Here is a 23,420-nt window from a genome sequence, read left to right as displayed (position 1 = left end):
GAATTTACCTCATTGCATATTCATGATAACATGCCGGTCTGAATTTTGTGTTCTTCAAGGACTCATTTTGACCTCGTTTGATGAGCACAGTATTTAAACATATACATCAAAAATCTTTGCCTTCTTCTCTGGTACTTTTTTCAATGCTATTTCGGGAGGACAAATAATAGTATGCATATATGGAAGAGAGAACCGTATATAGAAATAATATGTCTTCTTTTTTGGTAGCACTGCAGTATACAACAGTCCTTCGAGAGTAAAATTTATGTAAAAAAAGATGAAGACTTTCAAACCTTGGGATTGAACGCGAACTCATTCATTAGAATATCAACATCCCTCCAAACCATATCAGATTCCCAGTTATCCCAACTTGCCATGATAGAATTAGGTGATTCTTTGATTGTCGTTGAAACAGGGTTTTGTTGGACCATAGGATACGTTTCTAATAGAGAATGGTTGTTCTTTGTTGCTGGCTGTGCGTTCTCATGCATTTGTGTTATTGGAGGTGGTTGACTTACCAGATGTCCAGCATCCGTTTCTATTGGCAAATGTTTATTGATAACGCCATCCTCTTTAAGATCAGAGAAGGCATTGGAATCTAAATTTGCGTTATTTAGCTGCTCTCTGGGGGACATCTTAGTAAGAATTCCCCTATATGATATAGTGTTTGCGACTTGACTATTTGGGGTTGTCAATGAGCTTCCACTGCTAGTAGAGCCTGCATTTATTGGATTTGGATCTAGCGGAATGGTTTCAATTATTCTTCTTGCTTTCTTTTCTGGGTGCTTTACGTTGGTAAATTTTCTTGTCCTTAGTTGCTGATTATCCACACTTTCAGAAACGTTTCCGGTTATTTCTTCCTCATCCTCTTCTTCTTCTTCTTCTTCTTCATCTTCTTCCTCTTCTTCTTCCTCGTCAACGTTATACGCTGTAGAAACCTTTGTTTCTCTTTCTAATTTCGCCATACCACATTTCTCCTTCAGAATATACAAACAATCAAAGAAAACGTTCACCGACATCCTAGATTTTATGGTGATCCCCAAATTAAAGTCATTTTCCATTTTGCTTACCTCTTCCTTTTGATCGTTTTTCCATGCATCATACATATTTGCAAATAAACTCCATATGCTTCGCATTATTCCGGATGACCTATATGCCATATCATATTTCAAAACAGAGGCATTGAACGTTAATGAAATTGCATTATTATAAGCTTTTTTACCCGAGTTCACATCTAGCATTGAATGAAGTGATGAATGTATGAGTTTGCTAATAATACAGGCAGACTGCCATACATTCAAGACAAACAGGCCTGGGAAGTACTTAATGATGGTAGGGTCATGTTCCCACATGCTATTGGCATGTGTGAGAAAATTTACTGCCGCATTATAAACTTTCACCAATCCACGCTTTGTCTCGAAATTTGAATCTAGCTCCATAACAGAATAAGATCCCTCATAAATATTTCGATTTGACTTTCCAACATTCTGAGACGTAATATCAGTGAAATAATAGGTTAATAAGTGAACTTTTGCCACAAGCAACAAAAATTTTCGTATATCATCTAGATTATTCTCTTCAAGACTAATCTCTAATTGGCTTAGCTGTTGATTAAGGACGTGCAACAATGGCTGTTTTTCTTCCTGGCTTACCATACCCGTCACGCTTGCCGGCGTAGAGTTCATTGTATTTACGATTTGGTTTTCAAATCTTGCAATTTGAGCCATTTGCCTCAGTTCATTGGGTATATCAACTTGACTTTTTGTATCAGGTGTTCTGATAGAGCTTATTACTAAATAATCAAAGGAAACATAAGCTGGAAACCCGAATGATGATGCTACTGTTTGAGATACAATATTGCAGCAAATCCAGGTTCGTATCTGCTCGTTAACTAATTCTGAATTTGCCGAAGCATACTCTTTTGAAAAACCTGCGCAATTCAGTCCTACCCGAAGTGCTTGGAACATGGCTGTTCCTATGGTATTCCACGAAGTATCGGCACTTAACGAGGACGTTAAAGGAGGCCAGAAGGTGTATAGTAGAAAAGCTTGTACCGAGTATACAGATGCTACGTTCAAAACGGGTTCATCTTTGTCTGATGGAGTATATCGAATTATTGGTGATATGGTAATTTCCGATAAAACGGACTTTACCAACACAGATAATCTAGTCATCAAATCCGTAGCTCCAAATTTTCGCCTTAGACCAATGAGCAGGATAACCCAGAATAAACATGGAGATAAGTGATAGATTCGCTCAGCTCCCTTTGAAAGGTCAACGACTGGCAAAAACTGATGATACTTCGTCGCAAATTCTTGAAATAATTCAGCAATATCGCTGCTTGATAAGTATACATCACCCAGACTCTTAGGTAAGCATTTAAGTTGCTCCTCTGTCATGACGTTCATCGATTGCGCAGGGTCGAAGTTTGTCGATGAGCTTAAGAGTGCTAAAGGTGAAGAATCCGTGTGCTTTCTGTTGGCATTATATGCAATAGGTTCTCCCCGAAGTGTTCTGTATAACCTTGGTTCCATATCTGTTGACTCAAATGCACTTTTTCTGAGTTGTTTTACTTTTTCCTTTGTAAAATTACTATTATCTAAAACGATCTCTTGTTCTTCTTCAATTTTCTTCAAAATCTCGTCTGATGTTAAATTTGTCAAAGTTCTTGTCAACTCCTTAAATCTTTTTTCAATAGCTTCGTTTCTTGCTCTTTTATAAGTTCTTCTAAAATCTCGCTTTAAAATGCATGGGACATTCTTTTTGGCACATTTAGTGCATGGTTCAGGTGCTCTTTCGTGGGCATCACATTTTGACTTCTGCTGCCGACATTCTACGCAGGCAAATTTCCTTTTTCTAGCATTGATCCCTGCTCTGTTCCTAGTTTCACTGTGACTCATTTCACTTCCTGATTGTGAAGTCGCTACAGAATTCGATCTTCCTTCCATAGTTTTGAGAAAAAGAGTCAGCAGTGTTCTCAAGCGAATCTTAGTTGAATGTGTTAAAGATTCCTCGAATCGTCAGTACTCCTTGAAAATCTAATTTGATAACCGTATATATCATGATATGCTATTGTTGTGCTCATTACTTTTCATTTTTTCCTTTGGAAAACTTTGAAAAAGCGCTGTATAAGGTGATCGATGAGGCGGCATCAGCGAATGATTTAGTATAGCGAGAGTCATTTTGTTTAACTGGTTACTACATGCAGATGATTCAGGATAGCTAATAGACAATACAATATATAAAGTATCACCATGTAAACTACAAAAGTTATAAGAATGCTAAGGTTTTATAGGGAAGGACCTTTGTCACTTGGTAGTGGCTGTTCACTGGTTTTATTTGTTTTACGATTGTGAGCCATGTGGCTTTGTACCAGGTGACCAGCAGCAAGTGCGGAGCACAAAGACAATTCGCCTGCTAAGACAGCACATGCAATTATTCTAGCTAGCTGTCTAGCATTTGCTCCAGGTTCAGTAGGATGAGGACCACGAACCCCAAGAAGATCAAGCATGGCACCTTGAGGCTCCAAAACAGTCCCCCCACCAATCGTACCTACTTCAATAGATGGCATAGAGACGGAAATTCTTAAATCTCCGTCAACTTCTTTCATCAGAGTTATACAATTAGAACTTTCTACGTTCTGTGCCGGATCTTGACCTAACGCCATGAAAAGCGCGGTGACCAGATTAGCTGCATGTGCATTGAAACCACCAACAGATCCAGCCATTGCAGATCCAACCAAGTTCTTGGAAATGTTTAGTTCAACTAATGCAGCAACATCGCTCTTTAAAACGTTTTTAACTACATCGCCAGGAATAGTAGCTTCAGCAACGACACTTTTACCACGACCTTCAATCCAGTTAATGGCGGCTGGTTTTTTATCGGTACAATAATTACCAGATACAGATACAACTTCCATATCCTCCCAACCATACTCTTCAACCATTTGTTTTAATGAGTACTCGACACCTTTGGATATCATGTTCATACCCATTGCATCACCAGTGGTTGTTCTAAATCTCATGAAAAGTAAATCACCCGCTAAACAAGTTTGAATATGTTGTAAACGTGCAAACCTTGATGTAGAATTGAAAGCTTTCTTAATTGTGTTTTGTCCCTCCTCTGAGTCTAACCATATTTTGCATGCCCCCGATCGTATCAAAGTAGGGAAACGAACAACTGGACCTCTAGTCATACCATCCTTGGTCAAAACTGTTGTTGCACCACCACCAGCATTGATAGCTTTACAACCACGCATAGCCGACGCAACTAAACAGCCTTCGGTAGTAGCCATAGGAATGTGGTAAGATGTTCCATCAATAATTAACGGTCCAATTACACCGACTGGCACAGGCATGTACCCAATAACGTTTTCACAACAGGCACCAAATACGCGATCATAATCGTAATTTCTGAATGGTAATTTTTCGGAAACTAAAATTGGTGATTCAGCCAAGACAGAAAGCGCTTTTCTCCTAACCAAAACCGCACGTGTAGTATCCTCTAATTTTTTTTCGAGAGAGTATAATGGCAGTTTACCGTTTACTACAAGATTCGAGACTTCTGTATTGTTTAAGTTCTTTAATTGTTCTTTTTCCATAAGTTCCACTAAATTCGATAAAGGACGGATAGGCTCATCCTGGGAACTTAAAGCGTAGAAGCATTCATTATTCTGAATTTCTTGTGAGACCGATATGTCATTCGCAGTCATTGAAATTTCTAGTTCAGAAGATGCTGGTACACTTTGGATTTCTGAGAATTCAAATGTCGCTGGGTTTTGCACAACAAGGTCTTCGATCTTTTTGGGCTGTTGTTGAAGGTTCATGTATCCAGTATGAATTTTTGCAGCATTTAGCAAATAAATATTAATGGAAATACTGACTGCGAATGCAAAAAAGAGTAACTTGCTGATAAATTGATCCCGAATAGCATTACTAACGGAATCAATTACAACTAAGACGGAATCCTCAATCTGGTGGTATTTTTTCAGCGGGGTATAATACTGTTTCGGCAAAACAGAAATGATCACCTGATTACTGAGATTACCAATATCCTTATGATTGATAAAGTTTGGCAAAGAATAAATTGTGGAGTCAAAATATACTGTGTTCAGTATTGTGGCATTCAACTTATCTGTAAACACATAAAGGTTGATCAAAAGTAGAAGACCAATGACGGAAGCTTTCCCTAAAAGTATGGCCACATTGGATCTTAAGAAATTTGGCTCTGAGGCTGTTTCGTCCTTATATATAATATCGGCTGTCGTTGGAATAACACCGTCTTCTTCCAAGGTTTGTCTAATCAGAGTGGATCTGTGGATAATGTTTATTTCTAATTTCATGGACAGTATGGCTGAATAGAAAGTAGCAGACAAAACCAAGTCGAAAATTAGCATAAAAGTAGACAAAATGCAGAAATTGACCAATCCGGGAAGGTGTCTTGCATAAATAGCACAGCCAATAAAGGAACTAATATAGAATAAGTAATCACGAATCAAATAGGCACCTTCTTGGAAAATAGCCTCATAAATAATGTTGCTTACTGTTATTTTCTTGTCAATACTAGTTCTGTGGAACTTTTGTAGTGAGAAAGCCGCGAGCCGAACTTTATGCTTAAACCCAATAATTACCACGATAAATGGTAATCCAATAATCAAACTTAATAAAGAAGCCGGTTTTTTCAACAAACTATGGGTGGTGTACAGTGATAAATATAGTGCACATGCAGAGTTTGAAAGAACAGAAAAGCTTAGCCAAAATTTCGACCCGATTTTTCTCATATCATTAAACAGACAACAGAGGGTATAAAAAAGGGTAAGGTAGGCAGCTAAGATAATAAACAGATCAAACTGATCAAATTCGCTGGTTTTATTGGAGAACTGCTTGACAAAATTTCTGTAGATATTATGCAGATCCAGGATAAAATTGCTGTTGTTCCTCAACCTCCATTTCGTTCCGTTCTCAGACACCAGTTCAGTTGGTATCTTTGGCTCCTCACTCAATAAATATCGGGTATAATCTACACTATAAATAACATCATCAAGGGAAGGTAATGTTGTCGAATTGTCCTTGCTTTGAAAATTTATAGTGGATAAATAATAATGAAAAGGGGTATAAATATCGGCGGCTTCTTTAGAGCTGAGAAGTTTCCATGTATCGGACACGGGAGATCTGTAGTAATGCGTACATTTTTCGAAAAGCTCGTCTGGCTTGATGCTTAAATACGTGGAGTACTGGCTGGAGTCCAGTTTCCATTCATTAAGATAAGATTGCGTTACAGATAAGTATGCAGCGGCACTTAATAAAACAGCAACGACAATAACATGAATTGGATACCTCGCACTAAACCTAGCTGTGCAAGCAAAAGGTTTTACCAAATGTATTATGGTTTTTAATGGAAGCGACATCCGAGGTTATATTTGGGAAATTTGTTGAGCGTATTTGAGAAAAACGTGGCTAGATAAATATAAGTCGGATCGATTCTTCACCGTAGGATCTTGGTGTAATTGCTCGTAAAAAATATTCCCTTTGGTACCACACCTCCTTAAGATGTATTTGCGGCTTACGTTTCTGAGGTGGCTTTCAAATGGTTTCTTAATCCACGGTTAATCCTTGTATGCAACATCTTATTGTTCTCGACTGACTTTTGCTCGCGCTGTTGGAAGAGATTCAACAAAACAATGTGCTCGTCCCTAACGATCAATGGTCCCTATTCATAAGATAAGTATATATATATATATATATATATATAAACCAACTATATACAATATTGAATCTTTTTTGAACACAATTATCTTGATTGGAGCGCTCAGACTCTACTTGGGACTTATTTTCATGATTGTGTTAGGAGTTTTACTTATATGTGTATAAATAGATAGCTGGGCGGCTATATCATGAAATAAGTCGCAAAAAAACAACCTCCTACAGAAGAGAAAAGGGCATGTAGATTCAAAAATAATATTAATAATAGCAGTAATGATAATGGTATATAGTTTTTTAGATACTCTTATCAAAAAATATGCATTAGAAGCCTTATTTCATAGAGACTAATTTAACATCAAATGTCAATTCAGAATTGGCTGGAATTCCAGGTAAAGCTTGCTTGCCGTAGGCGTATGGGGCGGGAATGATAATTCTACGTTCACCACCGACAGCCATACCAGCAACACCAATATCCCATCCTTTAATGACCTCGCCTTGACCTAACTTAAAGACAAAAGGTTTACCCTTTGTATTTTTATCAAAAACTTTTCCATTCTTCAACTTACCGACATATCTCATCCCAACTCTGGCACCCTTCTTGGCATGTGGGCCCTTCCCTGTGAGACGATCTTCAATGATGATCCCCCCTTCAAGAAGCTTTGTCTTTGGTTTTGGCTTTGATTTGTCTTCTTCTGATTCTTTACCTGACTCTGTTTTTTTGACTTTTTTGGCTGTTTGCTTCACCTCAGCAGGTTGAACAGCATCCTCCGCATCCTCTTCACGTTCCCTCTTGCTCTCCTTTTTGTTGGTTTTCTTCTTTTCATCCTTTTTGACTAGTTCATCAAGACGACTATCAATGTCACTAGCATCCACAAGATCATCAAGATCATCATCACCGGAACTTAATTCTTCTTCGTCCTCTTCTTCTTCTCCATCGGAAGATTCTTCACCGTAGTCATCTTCGTCTTCATCTGAATCTGAATCTGAAGAATTGTCCTCTAGGGGTGTGTCAAATGGATGTTTGACATAGTTACCAGTTAAAGAAATGGTGTATGAACCGGTAACGACGAATTGGACGTCTTCTTCTGGTGCAATGGTAATATCCAAAGCTTGTTGAAATTGACCCTTTGGAGATAAAGTTAAAAGTACGCATTCTTCAAATTCATCGTCCATTTCATTTTCATCCTCAGAATCTTCTGATTCACTTTCCTCAGAACCTTTGCCTTTTTTTGATTTGACACTCTTTTTGGGTGCCTCTACTTCTTCCTCGCTGTCTTCTTCATTTTCTTCATGGCCGTCATCGTTATCATGATTGCAACAATCACCATGTTCAGGGTTTCTTTTGATTATTCTTAAAGTGGATGGCTTCTTGTCATCGTCAAATGGCTCAGGGTCAATGGCCGCCATTGTGATTCTAATAGTAACCGGCATTTCGAAGTTAAGAGCTGGGGTTGGAGAGTATGGCTCAACATTCAGGCTGTACGTAGCCAATGGGAGCATATCAGACATATTAAAGGTGTATCTTTGTTGTCTTTTTCGTTGTTTCTCCATTAGTTAAAACTGAAAAGTACTTCATTTAATATGGTAAAATTTTCAATGCCCTTCCTTTGCCTTTTCAACTTCGCCAGTTAAAATTTTCGCCGCCTTAGGCATGAGATAAAAAAATACATAGGGCATCGAAAGCATGAATTAATTTGAACAGAAGATGTTGAAATAAAGAGCAAATTAGCAATAGGGAACATTAATTATGCTGAGGTTATCATAAAAGTGGAAGTTTTGATTTGATACACCAAATAGTTTTTTTGTTTGCTAGGCAATTGGATATAAGAGTGCAGAAAAAATAGTGAGAAAACGTAGCATAATATTATATGCAGTATTCTCATTCTTTGATTGATTAAATTGGATGGGTAGCGATGTCTTAGTGAGAATTGTTCTTACCAAGTATAAACTCCCCACTTTTCTAGGTTTATATGAAAAAATGACAAAATCATCTGCCACAACAAGCTCTAAAGCTCACGATGTAACGGTCTGCTAGATGTCTAGTCGTATGAACCAATCTGACTACTTTACTACTCCATACATGTATAGCGTTAATGGTAATAAAGTTTCGAGTGTAACGGCGATTTCAAAAAAATTGAAGTACATTATCACAGAATATTACCTTGATTGTACCTTGACTTTTCTTCATGAGCGGATTTGCCTTAATGTGGTTAGTGCAGATTGTAAATACACAATGGCTGTACCGATAGAGTGCCCTAACGGAATAGCCGAAAAGACAACAATCTAACTTTGAATCCTTGGATACTAATATTTATGATTTTTTGTATTTTGCTATGTAAAAGAAAAAAAAAATTATAGATACAAAAAGAAGGATATAGAAAAGTGCAAATAAGGTTGATAGGGAAATGAATTAGAAGAGGATTAAATTTAGATTACATATCCACTTACCTTTCTTTATTGTCAAGCAGTATTTTCAGATCAACGTATTCTCTATCAATTCTCCTTGCTTTGAAGTTCAATTTTTAAATCAATTATAATTTTTTCTGTCCAATTTCTTAGAATTTCAATAAATGTGGCTTGTCACCGTTCTTCAAAGAGAAAGAGGCAGACAAATATTGCTTCAATAATGGGGTCTTCTTGATTTCAGCCAACAAAGTCTTGTCAACAACCTTTTGATCTTCAACACGTTCGGTCTTGATTTCCTTGTTTTGTTGTTCTGGGAACAAGTTAGCTTCCTTCTTTTCCTTCTTGGTCAATTTTTCCTTGGCGAAGTATTCAACGTTAAATTTTTCAACGTTGACGCCTTCAACAGAGACTTTGGTGGAGGTAGCAATGACGTAACGAGCGTTGACTCTTCTTAGTGGAACACCATTGACCTTGAATGGACCAGTAACTAATAGAGTGTTGTCTTCTAGATGCTTCAAGTAAACAACTCTCTTACCTCTGAAACGGCCGGCTAGCAAGATCAAAACGGTCCCTGGAACTAGAGAGGCACGCAACTTTTGTGGGCGAACAGCCTTTCTGGTTTTCTTTGGGGCAGCAACGTCTTCGGAAGGATACCACTTTGGGGCCTGTAATTGACATATTATGATGTATATCACATAAATTGTTAGTAAAAATTGCTCTTTTTTATTTCTTTACAGTTCGTGTTGGGAATGGTTTTACAGGCTTAACGCACAGACGATATCATAGCTCAAGAGTTATTAAATAGGAAAAGTGCATCTAGTGTAGTTGTAATGTTAACCATTGTTATCGTATTCCTCTGGCTTTTCAAATATCAAAGTTATGCATCTGATAGTTTTATCATCTTCATCTTCCCGATTATATGGAAAAGATTCAACTTTCATATCGCGGATGTTTCTTGTGTGATTATATCTCCATAGGCACATGTGCCATCTCTGTTGCCATCTCAACCTCTGATTTACTCATCTTTACACATACTTGTTGGGCAGTCATTTCGTTGAATATATTTGCTTCTCTTCCAAGTTCAAGAAAGAATACAAAATAAAGTGAAGATATGCTTTGAAATTATCTTTACACTTTTGATCAATCGCCATATTGCAGGTACTTGCACCTACAGCATTGATAGAATCTCATTCACACTATGCAAGGCGGGAGGGCAAGCTTGGAGCCAGAGTGAAGCTCGTTTCCGCCCATTTGCTCCCTCTACCGTAGGCATTCCTGAACGGAACCACTGCGCAGAAGACCAGCCTAGAGCAAACGAGTCTACGTAAACAAGAGGCATTTTTCGCCACCCGCGTGGAGGACGGGCGTCAGTAACTCCCACCCCATAGCAACTATTCGGCAGAGACGCATATTTACAGTAACTACTCCTACCTTCAGTTCGCGCCTCCATAAAATTTCAGGAGAAAATTAAAATGAAACGAAAGCCCATACATCTAACATGTATGGGTGTTAGTATGTCTTTCACCCACAAACTTCTTTTCAATACGAAGACAGCATCAGTAAGGAAGATGAGGCAAAATCAAACTTATGGAAGGATGACTTAGCGGTGCATATATAGAGATACTGATACCGAAGTATTACACATTTCGGTATTCTGTCATACATCTCAAGGAGGGAAATGAATGATGAATGATGGGAAGATGCCCATCCTTCCTGAATATTAAGACACCAAAGTGCACTCTTATCATCAGGGTCAAATTTAGCGAATTCTTGTGTTGTATAATAAAGCGATTTCAGCGCACCTATTGTTGCGCTGATATGCGCGTACAAAGTGACGCATTTATAAAATATCTTCAATATCCTACAAAAACAAAAGAACAGTTAAACCTCTTAACCCTTTAAGGTATAGCAGGAATAAGATCAAGAGCAACCAGAAGAGCATTTTGTTAAGATCGTATTGCTAAAGTCTTGCGAAGATGGAAGGAGTATATTTTAATATTGACAATGGGTTTATTGAAGGTGTAGTAAGAGGCTACAGAAATGGATTGTTATCTAATAACCAATATATCAACTTAACACAATGTGATACATTGGAAGATTTAAAATTACAACTATCATCGACTGATTATGGTAATTTTCTTTCCTCTGTCTCTTCGGAATCTTTGACCACGTCTTTGATTCAAGAATATGCTTCTAGCAAATTGTACCATGAGTTCAACTATATAAGAGACCAATCTAGTGGATCCACGAAAAAGTTCATGGACTATATTACTTATGGTTACATGATCGACAATGTAGCATTGATGATTACGGGTACTATTCATGACCGTGATAAGGGTGAAATTTTACAACGTTGTCATCCACTAGGGTGGTTTGATACTTTGCCTACATTGAGTGTCGCTACTGATCTTGAATCTCTATACGAGACCGTATTAGTGGATACCCCATTGGCACCGTATTTCAAGAACTGTTTTGATACTGCAGAGGAATTAGACGACATGAACATCGAAATTATCAGAAATAAGTTGTACAAGGCCTATTTGGAAGACTTCTACAATTTCGTTACTGAAGAGATTCCAGAGCCAGCCAAGGAATGTATGCAAACGTTACTAGGATTTGAAGCTGATAGAAGAAGTATCAATATTGCACTCAACTCCTTGCAAAGTTCAGATATTGACCCCGATTTGAAGAGTGACCTGTTGCCTAGCATTGGTAAGTTATACCCTCTTGCAACATTCCATTTGGCCCAAGCGCAAGATTTTGAAGGAGTTAGAGCCGCCTTAGCAAACGTCTATGAATATAGAGGATTTTTGGAGACTGGTAACTTGGAAGATCATTTTTACCAATTAGAAATGGAGTTGTGTAGAGACGCTTTCACGCAACAATTTGCCATCAGTACTGTTTGGGCCTGGATGAAATCCAAAGAACAGGAAGTTAGGAATATTACCTGGATAGCTGAATGTATTGCTCAAAATCAAAGAGAAAGAATAAACAATTATATTTCTGTTTATTAAGAGACTTGATGTTCTTTTTCTTTTGACACAAAGAAAATTAGTAACTATATGATTTGTTTTGTCTTTTTTCATTTTTTTTTAGAATCAAATCCATATATGACTATAAATATAACTAAATAAATAGAAATAGAATATTTTCTAGATCAAAAAAAAGGAGGCAAGCAAGTACTGATAACACAATCAAATAAGGCCAAGATATTGATGGTTTATTATCTAACAAGTGCAAAGTATAGTGCAATGTTTTTTTATTTCCTTGCACATAATCACGATGCTCTCTGGGAATAATTGAAACTAAATTGAGGGGCAGTAAGAGGAAAGAAATATGTATTATTGAGCTCACTTGTCTGACTTGTTCAAGTAAGTAGCTATGGCTGCCCCCAATAGATTACTGTGGTTCAAGAATTGCAACCTAATGTCAATGCTGGAATAATGTTTTATCTGTTCCCGATAAAAGGCAGAATTGTGCAGAAAGGATCCCACATAGCCAACATGAATGAAGTTATAGTTTTTGCAGCCTGTGATGATATCAATAGCTTGTACTATTGCAGCAACGTAAAATGCAGCTCTTTTGATTAGAAGACGGGCGATTAGACAGATCAGCGTATAATGCTGGTTTTCGAACCAAATATTGTTGGAGTTTTCTGCCAATTGGCACATCATCTCTCCATTAAATTCTATTGTAGAATCTTTGGAGATTATATTATACTGCAATAGAATTTTTTTTAGCGAAAGAGGGAGCCACTTACCGGAAGTGACACATTCTAATGGCATTTCATATGAGATTCCTCCATGAATGTCAAATGGTTGTAACGAGATGATATTTTTCCCAACAAAACCAATTTCAGAATTGATGAGAACATGTTTGAAATTTAATGTTTCCTTATTATAACTCGACGGCAAAGTTTCCTTCAAGGCATTCTTCTTAAATGGTGGTAAATATCCATAGGGTACCTCGAAACATGCGTTTGTGCCTGTTCCAATTATAAGTGAAATTGAATCACTCTCGCATATAAACTTGCTTGTTAATGAAACTGCAATTGCGTCGTTTATTACATCACACACGTTCATCGCACAAAAAAATTCTTCAATATTGTCTGATATTATCTGTTCAAAGGACGATTGAATAAGCTGTTTCACCGTTGATCCTTGAAGAGCATTGGTCATTACAAAGCCTTTTCCCATAGCAACTACCTCGCCTTTTGAATTTAGAGGAAAACTGAATGTCACGGAAACAAAAAACTTGGGCATTTCGTAAGTTTCATTCTTACTCTTTATATAACCATTTGCAGCCAGCCTGGTACATATTGTATAGATAATTTGATTAAAAAAATTCGAATCAACGATGTTGTAAGTAAGCTCAAAGGCATCATTATATTCAATGACAATTTGGGGCAATGAGATTATTGCAAATTTTAACCTTGTTCCACCGAAATCAATCGCGAGAATCCTATCCTTTGGGTTCCATCGTGATCGTTCATCCGGTACCAAACACTGCGGGAGCATAGAAATTGTGTTTGTCTGAAGTCGTGATAATAACTCTTCTTGAAATTGGTCAACGACGTTAACAATTGAGTCAGCGGGTATAATCAAATTTGCTAATTCTCGAGCCACTGCGCTTTCAATTGTCATTCTTGTTGTTTTTTTGTTAACTTTTTTACTTTATTTGATTATTTAAAAAAGCTTTGTAGGTGGGAAAGTACTCTTCTTTCTGGTTCTCATCATTTTGTTCACAATGTGAACCGATATAATTAATCAACTTCCCCGGTATCAGTATCCCCTGAGTAAAATTTTCTATTTCAGGCGGCGCTAACCATTTTTCCCAAGAAAAAGCAAAACAATACAAAACAAAAATAAATAACAGCAACAAACGAAGCGAATAAGAATAATATGAATGGAAACAAAAGAGGGCAATTATTCGAAGTCTCGATTATCAGCAAAATGACAAATTAATTCCAGCATGACTTATTTATCATCTGTTAATCTTTGAATGGTCTCCTTGATTTCGTTTGCGGATCTTTCCATTTCAATATTCTTGTATTCTAGATAGCGCTCCTTCTTTTTCATCCACGTCTCAGCATTGAGAATGGAGTCCCCACATCTTTCCACATCGATTTGAAAGGCAGATTCACACCACAGACGTTGTTGCTATTGTAAAATTTGTATTGTTAGTAAAGAAGAAAACATACTAATGTTGAAAAACCCTTATTTTTTTATGATCTATACTTACTTTTGCCAGTTTTTCCATTTTCTCAAATATTTCGTCCATATCTTTTGTATATTGCTCAATAATGTTTACAGGAACGGTACAAAACAAGTCCCAATCCATCTTTTCCTGTTGTTCTTTAGACATCATCCCATCTTGGCTGGAGAGATCTTTGTAAGATTCTTTGATCAAAGTAGTAATTTCACTAATTCTTTTTAATACATCATTTTCCAGGATGTTGTTTTGAAAGGTCTCTTGTGGATTATTTATTTGCCATTCGGCGGCTAAGCTGAAAAGACTTGGTATTTTGTTGACAATTTCTGGACTTGATGATGATGGGTCTGGATTTGTCAGAGTAGGATTCCTTTCATTCTCAGTTGGTTGATTGGGGACTTCAGTAGTATCATTCATTGTTTTATTTATGTCTTCCTGTTTCTTACGACTTAATGATGTTTAGTTTCAAAATGATTATTTTTTAGGCGCCAAGCATGTTAAATAGAGAAAAAAGCTAAGAAAAAAAGTAGAATAAACGAAGGATGCGATTTTTGTTTTCGTTATTATTATATAATTAAAAGTTGGGCAAATATAATATGCATTATAAAACATGGGGATAAATGATTCAAAACTGTAATGCTGATGAAGGCTTGATAACTCTTTGTATGCTCTCTTCACTGTCGTTGCTTGGCCGGAATCTTATGTCCTGCAATTCAAATTCCTCTCTACTAGCAAACGGTTCATTTCTGTTGCTATCACCTAGTTCTGTGGTGTCATTTGCATTATCTAAATCAGTGTTAGTTTCATCAGCTCTGTTTAAATCAATATTAGCAGTTTTATTTATTGTTTCCATGGTTTCACTATTTCTCATTAACTCAGCCTCGCCTGAAGTAGACTGCCGTTGTAAATAACGTTGATTGTGAGAAGTTTCATCATCTAGATCTACGTCGGTGAATACGCCAGCTTGATAACCCAAAAACTTATCATCAATTCCACCTCCATAGGACGTACCATTATCAGAAATACACCATTCCAAGCCAGACCAAGCTAAGCACGATACAGAAATTAAACCCGCAAAGCACCATAGAAGAGCAAACCACGTAACTCCGAGATGGTAAGAAAACCCAAAGGCCTCTAGTTCTGAATTAATTCTTGATTGGATAGTGTAGTTAACCCATGCAAGACTTATGGTACTTGTTAAGCCTCCAATAAAAACAACGAGCGATAGCAAGGAGTTGATATGGACAAGTGCCCTTTCTTTAAGTGCGTTCATGAATCTTCCCTTTATGTAATAGTACCATATCATCAAAAATAACATACACACCTGGAAACTAATAACTGCATAGAGTAAATGTAGCACGTTGGCCTTTTTATGTTTCAAATTCTTCATATAAGCCATATATGCAGAACTTTCTGCCTGCTGTGAGCCTATTTTGTTATAGGCGTAATCTAAAACAATATCCAAGCCTAAGTTTGCTAATACCTCACGATAATCGAATAGATAATTAGTTCCCATAGTACTGCAGGTACTCTTGGTGGTCGAGTTCTTGACGCTATGCATATTTCCTTCTGAGTCAAATACCTCTACCATTGTATACGTAGAATCACACCTCCCGTAAAGTGAAACTGTGATATACTGAGGAACGTTTTTTATTTGACTCTCAGTGTAAGCAGTTAGTATGTATAATTCAGACGTTGTCAGCCCTACGCCATTATTTTCTTCTGTCGATGTTGATTGTTCCATAGATTGCCTCAATACGGTAAATAAACCCGTCGTAATATCAGCAGAATAAGTATCCAGTCGCGACATATATAATGTTCTCGGCGAGGAAAGGGGTCCAACAGTCAACGCCAACCCAAACGAAATTATAAGCAAAGTCGTCCCTAATCGTAACCATTGAACCACTTTCTCCAAAGCAGTAAGGTTTTGAAACGGCCTGGTTATAATATCTCGTACTCTTGACACTTGCATTTATCTTCGATTCATTAGATATGCAAGGGTATTTTCGATGACTAGTGTACAGAGCAATGGTGAGAAGAGAGTAAGTAGCTAGTAAAAAGAGTGAAGTAAAGAGATGATCCAGAATGAGTGTTAATGTGCGTATTTTTACATAAGATGGGAAAGATATGTTTAAAGTTAACCATAACATTTATCAATCTAAATAAAGAAACGATACGTAAATTTTCATCGCATCAGTAATAGGACCGCGAAAACGTTATACTTTCCAAAAAAGCTAAAATAAACAAAAAAAGATAGAAAAGAACTGCACAGAAGCGGCGCTTTCATTCTTCCTCAAAGAGGGTGTTACGGGAATTATCGTGGTGTAACAATTGAACTGTCTAATATGGCTGAAACGTTGAGAGATCTAGAGGGATGGCAAGTCGTCATCACTGATGATCAAGGAAGGATCATTGACGAAAACAGGAGAAGAAGATCAAGAAAAAGAGGAGTAGAGAATGTTTTTTTGAAAAGAATTTCCGATGGATTGAGCTTTGGGAAAGGAGAAAGTGTAATATTCAACGATAATGTGACAGAAACGTATTCTGTTTATCTGATTCACGAGATAAGACTTAATACATTAAATAACCTCGTGGAGATTTGGGTTTTCTCCTATTTGAGATGGTTCGAACTCAAACCAAAGCTGTATTACGAACAGTTCAGACCAGATTTAATAAAGGAAAACCATCCTGTGGATTTTTACAAAGAAAAATTTCTAAACGAAGTGAATAAGAGTGAGTTATATTTAACTGCTGAATTATCAGAAATTTGGCTTAAGGATTTCATTGCCGTAGGACAAATAATTCCAGAGTCGCAGTGGAATGATAGTAAAATCGAAAAGGTGGAAGATAGGGATTTTCTAGTACGTTATGCATGCGAACCTACTGCAGAAAGATTTGTCCCAATAAATATTTTTCAGATCATCAAAAGAGTCAAAGAAATGGAACCTAAGCAATCTGATGAATACTTGAAAAGAATATCTGTACCAGCCAGTGCGAATAAGATAAACAAACAAGTAATGCATAAGATAGAACCCGAAAGATCAACAAAGAGACAGCAAAGATTAGTAAGGAAGCCTCAGATGAAAGAAATTAAAGTCGAGCCTCCTTCTGACGACGATATATATAAAAGGAATGTACCGTATCAGCAAGAAGGCTCAGAAAACTACGGCTCACCCTTTCCCGAGAATAAGTATATCTTATTTGATAGCCCATCAACGTCACCGGCAGCGCTAACGTCATCCACAGGTACTCCGATGGTCGTAAAAAAAAGAGCTATATCAAAAGAGTTGGTTGTTTCGGAAGAAATACCAATAAACTCGTCAGAGCAAGAATCTGATGATGAAGATCCAACAGAACGAAATGGTAAACTCCAGCCAGACCCATATTTATCTTCATTCCAGTCAAATTCGAAACCAACGAATGGGTTTACAACATTTGATGTTCACCACGATAGCATAAGAAGAGTGAATCAAGATGATGAGATCGAAGAAGAATCGGATGGGTTTACTACTGAAAGTTCTGATGAAGTGATATCTGCAGTAAATAAAAGACGTGTGAACCAGGAAGATAAAATGAGCAAAAAAATTAGAAAAATGAGCATTCAAGAAACGCAAGGAATTTCTCAAAATGATGATATTAAAAGAGATAGCACCATAAAAGGAACTAAAAATACTAGAATTCCAAAGGGTAGGAGTAGAGACGATAATACGAGTATGAAGCCTGTTGCTGCGAGAGGTAGTGCCAAGATGATTGACTTTGTTGCTTTATCGAAGTTGAAGAAAAAGTATCAAATAATTTTAGATCGGTTTGCTCCAGAGAATCAAACTGTTGATTTATCTCAATTGAAGACGGTAACAAAGACACAGAAAAACCTTAACGTCGCAGACCTCGAGGATAAGCTTAGAGAAGCAAGCCCTACATCTGAAAAGGACACAATTTTGTCAAAGCTTAATGACGGGATCAACCTAAAAGATTTAATCAAACAATCATTACGAAAGAAGGAACTACTAAGCTCACAGATTGAGGATTTTATAAAAGTATATCTTCCGATTTACGATAGTTTAGTTTCTTCTCAAAATATGCTATTTTATGTGACTAATGCAGACGTACCTGCTAAATCTAGACTTGTGTGTGACGTCATGAACGAGCTGGTCACCTCATCAGCCCAAAAGGAACTGCCTTATTTTGATTACATTTACATCGATGCGTTGGAATTGACTGAAGTGAATGCACTATTTGAGAAAATATGGACTGCTGTCTCTAAAGATAAGCTTTCCGGTGATGTATCAATGGAGGCTTTGAACTTCTATTTTACTAATGTTCCGAAGGCGAAAAAGAGAAGAACACTGATATTAATTCAAAATCTCGACAATCGCCTGAATAAAACGATCATTCAACACTTTAACAAATGGATATCTTCAGAGAATTCGAAACTGTCTGCCGTTTGCATTGGCGATGTCGACATTACAGAGCAAATTAATATGATACCGTTACTTCAAGGGCACTTCAAGAAAATCATACTTGATAAAGTAAATAAAGACGAATTACGACAAGCAATCATCTCACATCTCACGTCCTTACTGAAGCCGTTCTATGTAAGAGTAAACGATAAAAAGCAAATGTCTCTATACAGCAATATTCGTGGAGGACAGAAACAAGAATTGCCAGATAATGTGAACGCGATAAATCACAATATTAACAGCAAAATTACTGAACTAATTGCAAAAAATATAGCAAACATAAGTGATAGTACGAAAAAAGCCTTCAAAATATGTGAGATTGCCGTAGAAATCTCTAAAAATGACTTCGTCAGAAAAGGTGGTCTACAAAAGGGTAAACCAGTAGTATCCCAAGAGATGGTGCCACGTTATTTTTCAGAAGCAATTAACGGGTTTAAAGATGAAACATTCTCAAAAAAAGTAATAGGGATGTCTCTACTGGTGAGGACATTCTTATACACTTTGGCGCGTGAAACTGAAGGCTCGAATAGCCGCACACTTGCTATGGAGACTCTCTTAATCAGGATGGTGAAGATGTTGCAGGACAACCCAGATTACAAAGCATCAAGAGAAATCAAAAAAGTAATATGCGGTGTCTGGGAACCCAAGATAACCATAGAAATATTGAAGCAGTTCTCATGGATAAGTATAATCAATGAGCTAGTCGGAGAAAAGTTGGTTACTGTGGTACTTGAAGAGCCAGGCGCCAGTATTATGGTAGAGCTGAAACATCCTTTAGAAATAATACATGCATCTTCAATGGACGAAGCGTTCAAGAATTTGGACACATTTGATTAGCAATGACATCTATTTCGTTTTCTCACGAAGGTGTTTACATACACTTGTACTTTCTTTATTTCTTAATAATGTAACAATAACTGCTCACTTACAGAAACAAAGCAAAACTGCGGGACAGGCTTTATTTACACCCAGACCCAAAGTCTTAAACTAAACCCAATCACTTCCCTTTTTTTGATTTTCAAGAAAACTTCAAGGTTTTACTTTATTCCAGATTTTCTCGCGTCACCATCATCCGCTGGAAATTCCAGGACTCTAATACCAAACGTAATAGTATACCCAAAATGAATAGAAGTTACAATTATTCTATTATGAAAAGAAGGTATTTACGTTGTGAACTTTAATATTGAGGAAGCAAAACAAGCACACGAATAACCAATCGTTTAATCATGGCTGTCGGAAAGAATAAGAGACTATCCAAGGGTAAGAAAGGTCAAAAGAAGAGAGTCGTTGACCCATTTACCAGAAAGGAATGGTTCGACATTAAGGCTCCATCCACTTTTGAAAACAGAAATGTTGGTAAGACTTTAGTTAACAAGTCTACTGGTTTGAAGAGTGCTTCAGATGCTTTGAAGGGTAGAGTTGTCGAAGTTTGCTTGGCCGACTTGCAAGGTTCTGAAGACCATTCCTTCAGAAAGATCAAATTAAGAGTCGACGAAGTTCAAGGTAAGAATCTATTGACCAACTTCCACGGTATGGATTTCACTACTGATAAATTGAGATCCATGGTCAGAAAATGGCAAACTTTGATCGAAGCTAACGTTACCGTTAAGACCTCCGATGATTACGTTTTGAGAATCTTTGCTATCGCTTTCACCAGAAAGCAAGCCAACCAAGTCAAGAGACATTCTTATGCTCAATCTTCCCACATCAGAGCCATCAGAAAGGTTATTTCTGAAATCTTGACCAAAGAAGTTCAAGGTTCCACCTTAGCCCAATTAACATCTAAGTTGATTCCAGAAGTTATCAACAAGGAGATTGAGAACGCTACCAAGGACATTTTCCCACTACAAAACATTCATGTTAGAAAGGTTAAGTTGTTGAAACAACCAAAGTTCGACGTTGGTGCTTTGATGGCTTTACACGGTGAAGGTTCTGGTGAAGAAAAGGGTAAGAAGGTTACCGGTTTCAAGGATGAAGTCTTGGAAACTGTGTAAAGAAACCATTAAGAAAATAGAAAAGAAAGGAACAGGAAAAAGGAGTGATGCATATCTTATTTTTCAAGTCTTTTTAATTTAAATTTTTTAGTGTCTTTAATAGCCCTCTACTCTATGATGTCATTAACCTCGTCAAAAAAATAATTCTATAACTATACTACTGTATACAATATTTGTATAATTTTAAATCATTTTTAAGAACATATATAGCAACATAACCGGTCTTTTTTATTCCGCGTTTGAACAGATACACCCATTGTGTATGTGCCATGCTGAAATTTTTATTATTGTTTCGTAGAGGTATTGCATTTTATTGAGCTTGTCAGGAAGAGGCAAGATCCTAACAAAAAAAACTAGAAAAAAAGGACACTTCAAATAAAAAATACTAAATAGGTAGTCAGTGTGACTTGATAAGTACGGTAGAAATGTTAGAAGAGCAGTTATATCTACTAGCTTGCATTTTTTCAGCCAAAGCTGATACGCATAATATCAAAAAGTTGTCTACGAGGCTGGGTTCAAAATCGGATTATTTAAAAATCATTTGTGTTTTATGGCCAGAATTGGATGATCCAAAAAACCTTTCATTTCTTTGTGAATCAGAAGAGGCGGTGCAAAGTCCAATAGGAGAAGAAACCACCGACGAAGATGTGGTGGTAGAACTATTGGAAAGTGATAGTGGTTTGATTTCATTGATTGAAACTGATAATACAAAAAGATCAAGCAGATATCACGATTTACAAAAATTCATAAACAATAAATGCGATAATAAACCTGTAGAGAATTTTGAAGGTTGGTTGAGGGAAAGAATTTTAATATGTAATGAGATTGTACCTGAATCGCCTCTATTATACTCTGTATTATGGGAAGCCGCTAAACCAGGAGAACTCTCTACAAAGTTTATTGAATGGGTAGAAGGAGTAATAAAACCCTTGAACCACCTTGGTGAACGACTTCATTTAATATTCAAAATTAATGAGTGGGAAGAAATCCCTGATACCGAGTTATTTAACATAATTTTTGATGGCGTTGAGGATACGCAGAATCATAGCAATATGGCAAATATTATTGAAAATGAACTGATTCCTACTTTGTCTTATGGAAATAAATGTGATATTTTCGTTAATGAATTCTTTAATAAACGACAATTCTCGTTGAAATCTAATGCTAACTACGAATTATTTTTGAAGATATATGATAGCCTCGAAAAACTACTGGAAAATAACAGTGATACATTAAGAGACTTACAAAGTAATGTTATCGATATACTATTCAACAACAGTGAAAATTTATTCAACTTATCCAACTTGATTAATAAACTTGATGAGTTGTGGAATATTTTGAGCAAATTTCCAGATGATATTACAATAAAGGAGCAGAAAACTGTTACTGTTTTAGAAATGAAACAGTTTATGGAATTTTTCACCAAATGTTCGACCAACTTTTCTTTTAAGGAAATCTTCGCCATAACACAAGAAGAAGAATCTGCTCAGTTAGCACATTTTACGTCATTGTGTTATGATGAATTCAATAAAGCAAAGGACATCTCCAAATTTTTGCAATCAATGTATGAAACGGTTTTAGATTTTAACAAGGAAGATAAAATTTTCACCCGGATTCGTATGAATGATAAACTATACAGCATGTTAAAAATTCTTTTAGAAATGAACGAATTCACATATATTGAAATGATCATGGAGAAATTTCATTACTATGACAATGCGGAAGCGTACGAACTTTTAGTGAAGTTCTTTTGGCATTTTTTCAATAATGCTTCTAATGGACTGAGTAAAGAACCGGAAATAAAGAAAGCTTCGCAAACATTAAATATACTTCAAAAGTACATGTCTCGACTGGAAGGTAATAATATCACAAAACTGGAAGTACTACTTGAGTTATCAGACAAACTATCGCATTATTCCATAAACCTAAACAAGATGCATAATGGGGCAAGAGATGCAGCTTTCAAGCCAAGTAATATTTTAGAATATAAAGATTGTCCTCTCGATATAATATCAAACTTACTGGAGTTGAACCCGCGATTGTATAAGGACCTACCCACCACAAAGGGGCTGCTATTCGGGATCTACGACAGTTTGTCGATTGGTAGAGAGGGACAAACAGGTAAAATGGAAGTAGATTTGATGATATTACATATTGAGTACGCCTTAGTAAACCTAGATTTTGACACGGCATACGAGCTGAGCCAGCAAGTGTTTGAATTTTGTCAAGAAGGAGGCCAACAGATGATGAAGACTCTGGGCGATGACCATTGGTTGACATTATATCAAATGGGGAAATTTATCGATCCAAACTGGGTAGATAACGAGATTCCAACAGAGATAATTGTTTTACAGATGAACATCTTGGGTCGCCTATTAGCCATTTGCCCCCTTGAGGAGGTGGAGGTTGTTACATCGCAATGGAGCACCCTGGAATTGGAATTAAGCGCCCGTGACTTGGTGAGGGACAAATACGCACTAGATGGACAAAACGGTAATAAGGGTAAAGTGGGCGGCTTTGCCAGGGAGATTTTCCATAACGTGACAAGTTTTTGATTATATACAACATATATATATATATATATATATATGCCTATATATAAATATGTCTAAGTGGTTTGTGTTCATGTTTGTGCGTATTTACAGGAT

The 23,420-nt window shown here is 36.8% G+C and overlaps 11 protein-coding genes across 11 annotated transcripts; 4 read left to right on the top strand and 7 right to left on the bottom strand.

The window, feature by feature from the left end:
* Positions 1 to 287: 287 nt before the first annotated feature.
* Positions 288 to 2,948, bottom strand: LEU3 (leucine-responsive transcriptional regulator LEU3; the record flags this gene model as incomplete). The annotated part of the gene is made up of 1 exon (XM_056224556.1): positions 288 to 2,948. The coding sequence occupies one exon, from the start codon at positions 2,946 to 2,948 to the stop codon at positions 288 to 290; it is 2,661 nt and encodes an 886-aa protein (XP_056078463.1).
* A 341-nt stretch (positions 2,949 to 3,289) lies between these two features.
* HMG2 (hydroxymethylglutaryl-CoA reductase (NADPH) HMG2) lies at positions 3,290 to 6,406 on the bottom strand (the record flags this gene model as incomplete). The annotated part of the gene is made up of 1 exon (XM_056224555.1): positions 3,290 to 6,406. One exon carries the CDS (start codon positions 6,404 to 6,406, stop codon positions 3,290 to 3,292), a length of 3,117 nt encoding a protein of 1,038 aa, XP_056078462.1.
* Positions 6,407 to 7,031: 625 nt separating this feature from the next.
* Positions 7,032 to 8,210, bottom strand: FPR4 (peptidylprolyl isomerase FPR4; the record flags this gene model as incomplete). The annotated part of the gene is made up of 1 exon (XM_056224554.1): positions 7,032 to 8,210. One exon carries the CDS (start codon positions 8,208 to 8,210, stop codon positions 7,032 to 7,034), a length of 1,179 nt encoding a protein of 392 aa, XP_056078461.1.
* A 1,046-nt stretch (positions 8,211 to 9,256) lies between these two features.
* RPL6B (60S ribosomal protein eL6) lies at positions 9,257 to 10,157 on the bottom strand (the record flags this gene model as incomplete). The annotated part of the gene is made up of 2 exons (XM_056224553.1): positions 9,257 to 9,772; positions 10,143 to 10,157. The coding sequence occupies 2 exons, from the start codon at positions 10,155 to 10,157 to the stop codon at positions 9,257 to 9,259; spliced, it is 531 nt and encodes a 176-aa protein (XP_056078460.1).
* A 926-nt stretch (positions 10,158 to 11,083) lies between these two features.
* On the top strand, positions 11,084 to 12,121 carry VMA6 (H(+)-transporting V0 sector ATPase subunit d; the record flags this gene model as incomplete). The annotated part of the gene is made up of 1 exon (XM_056224551.1): positions 11,084 to 12,121. One exon carries the CDS (start codon positions 11,084 to 11,086, stop codon positions 12,119 to 12,121), a length of 1,038 nt encoding a protein of 345 aa, XP_056078459.1.
* A 336-nt stretch (positions 12,122 to 12,457) lies between these two features.
* Positions 12,458 to 13,750, bottom strand: NGK1 (hexokinase; the record flags this gene model as incomplete). The annotated part of the gene is made up of 1 exon (XM_056224550.1): positions 12,458 to 13,750. The coding sequence occupies one exon, from the start codon at positions 13,748 to 13,750 to the stop codon at positions 12,458 to 12,460; it is 1,293 nt and encodes a 430-aa protein (XP_056078458.1).
* A 333-nt stretch (positions 13,751 to 14,083) lies between these two features.
* On the bottom strand, positions 14,084 to 14,735 carry GMC2 (Gmc2p; the record flags this gene model as incomplete). The annotated part of the gene is made up of 2 exons (XM_056224549.1): positions 14,084 to 14,266; positions 14,349 to 14,735. 2 exons carry the CDS (start codon positions 14,733 to 14,735, stop codon positions 14,084 to 14,086), a joined length of 570 nt encoding a protein of 189 aa, XP_056078457.1.
* Positions 14,736 to 14,943: 208 nt separating this feature from the next.
* ECM7 (Ecm7p) lies at positions 14,944 to 16,290 on the bottom strand (the record flags this gene model as incomplete). The annotated part of the gene is made up of 1 exon (XM_056224548.1): positions 14,944 to 16,290. The coding sequence occupies one exon, from the start codon at positions 16,288 to 16,290 to the stop codon at positions 14,944 to 14,946; it is 1,347 nt and encodes a 448-aa protein (XP_056078456.1).
* A 373-nt stretch (positions 16,291 to 16,663) lies between these two features.
* Positions 16,664 to 19,615, top strand: SIR3 (chromatin-silencing protein SIR3; the record flags this gene model as incomplete). Its single annotated transcript, XM_056224547.1, has 1 exon — positions 16,664 to 19,615. One exon carries the CDS (start codon positions 16,664 to 16,666, stop codon positions 19,613 to 19,615), a length of 2,952 nt encoding a protein of 983 aa, XP_056078455.1.
* A 389-nt stretch (positions 19,616 to 20,004) lies between these two features.
* Positions 20,005 to 20,772, top strand: RPS1A (40S ribosomal protein eS1; the record flags this gene model as incomplete). Its single annotated transcript, XM_056224546.1, has 1 exon — positions 20,005 to 20,772. The coding sequence occupies one exon, from the start codon at positions 20,005 to 20,007 to the stop codon at positions 20,770 to 20,772; it is 768 nt and encodes a 255-aa protein (XP_056078454.1).
* A 425-nt stretch (positions 20,773 to 21,197) lies between these two features.
* Positions 21,198 to 23,327, top strand: SEC39 (Sec39p; the record flags this gene model as incomplete). The annotated part of the gene is made up of 1 exon (XM_056224545.1): positions 21,198 to 23,327. One exon carries the CDS (start codon positions 21,198 to 21,200, stop codon positions 23,325 to 23,327), a length of 2,130 nt encoding a protein of 709 aa, XP_056078453.1.
* Positions 23,328 to 23,420: the final 93 nt, after the last annotated feature.

The sequence above is a fragment of the Saccharomyces mikatae genome (genome assembly GCF_947241705.1).
Source record: "Saccharomyces mikatae IFO 1815 strain IFO1815 genome assembly, chromosome: 12".
In the NCBI taxonomy this organism is placed as follows: Eukaryota; Fungi; Ascomycota; class Saccharomycetes; order Saccharomycetales; family Saccharomycetaceae; genus Saccharomyces; species Saccharomyces mikatae.
This window is presented reverse-complemented; position numbering and strand designations above follow the sequence as displayed.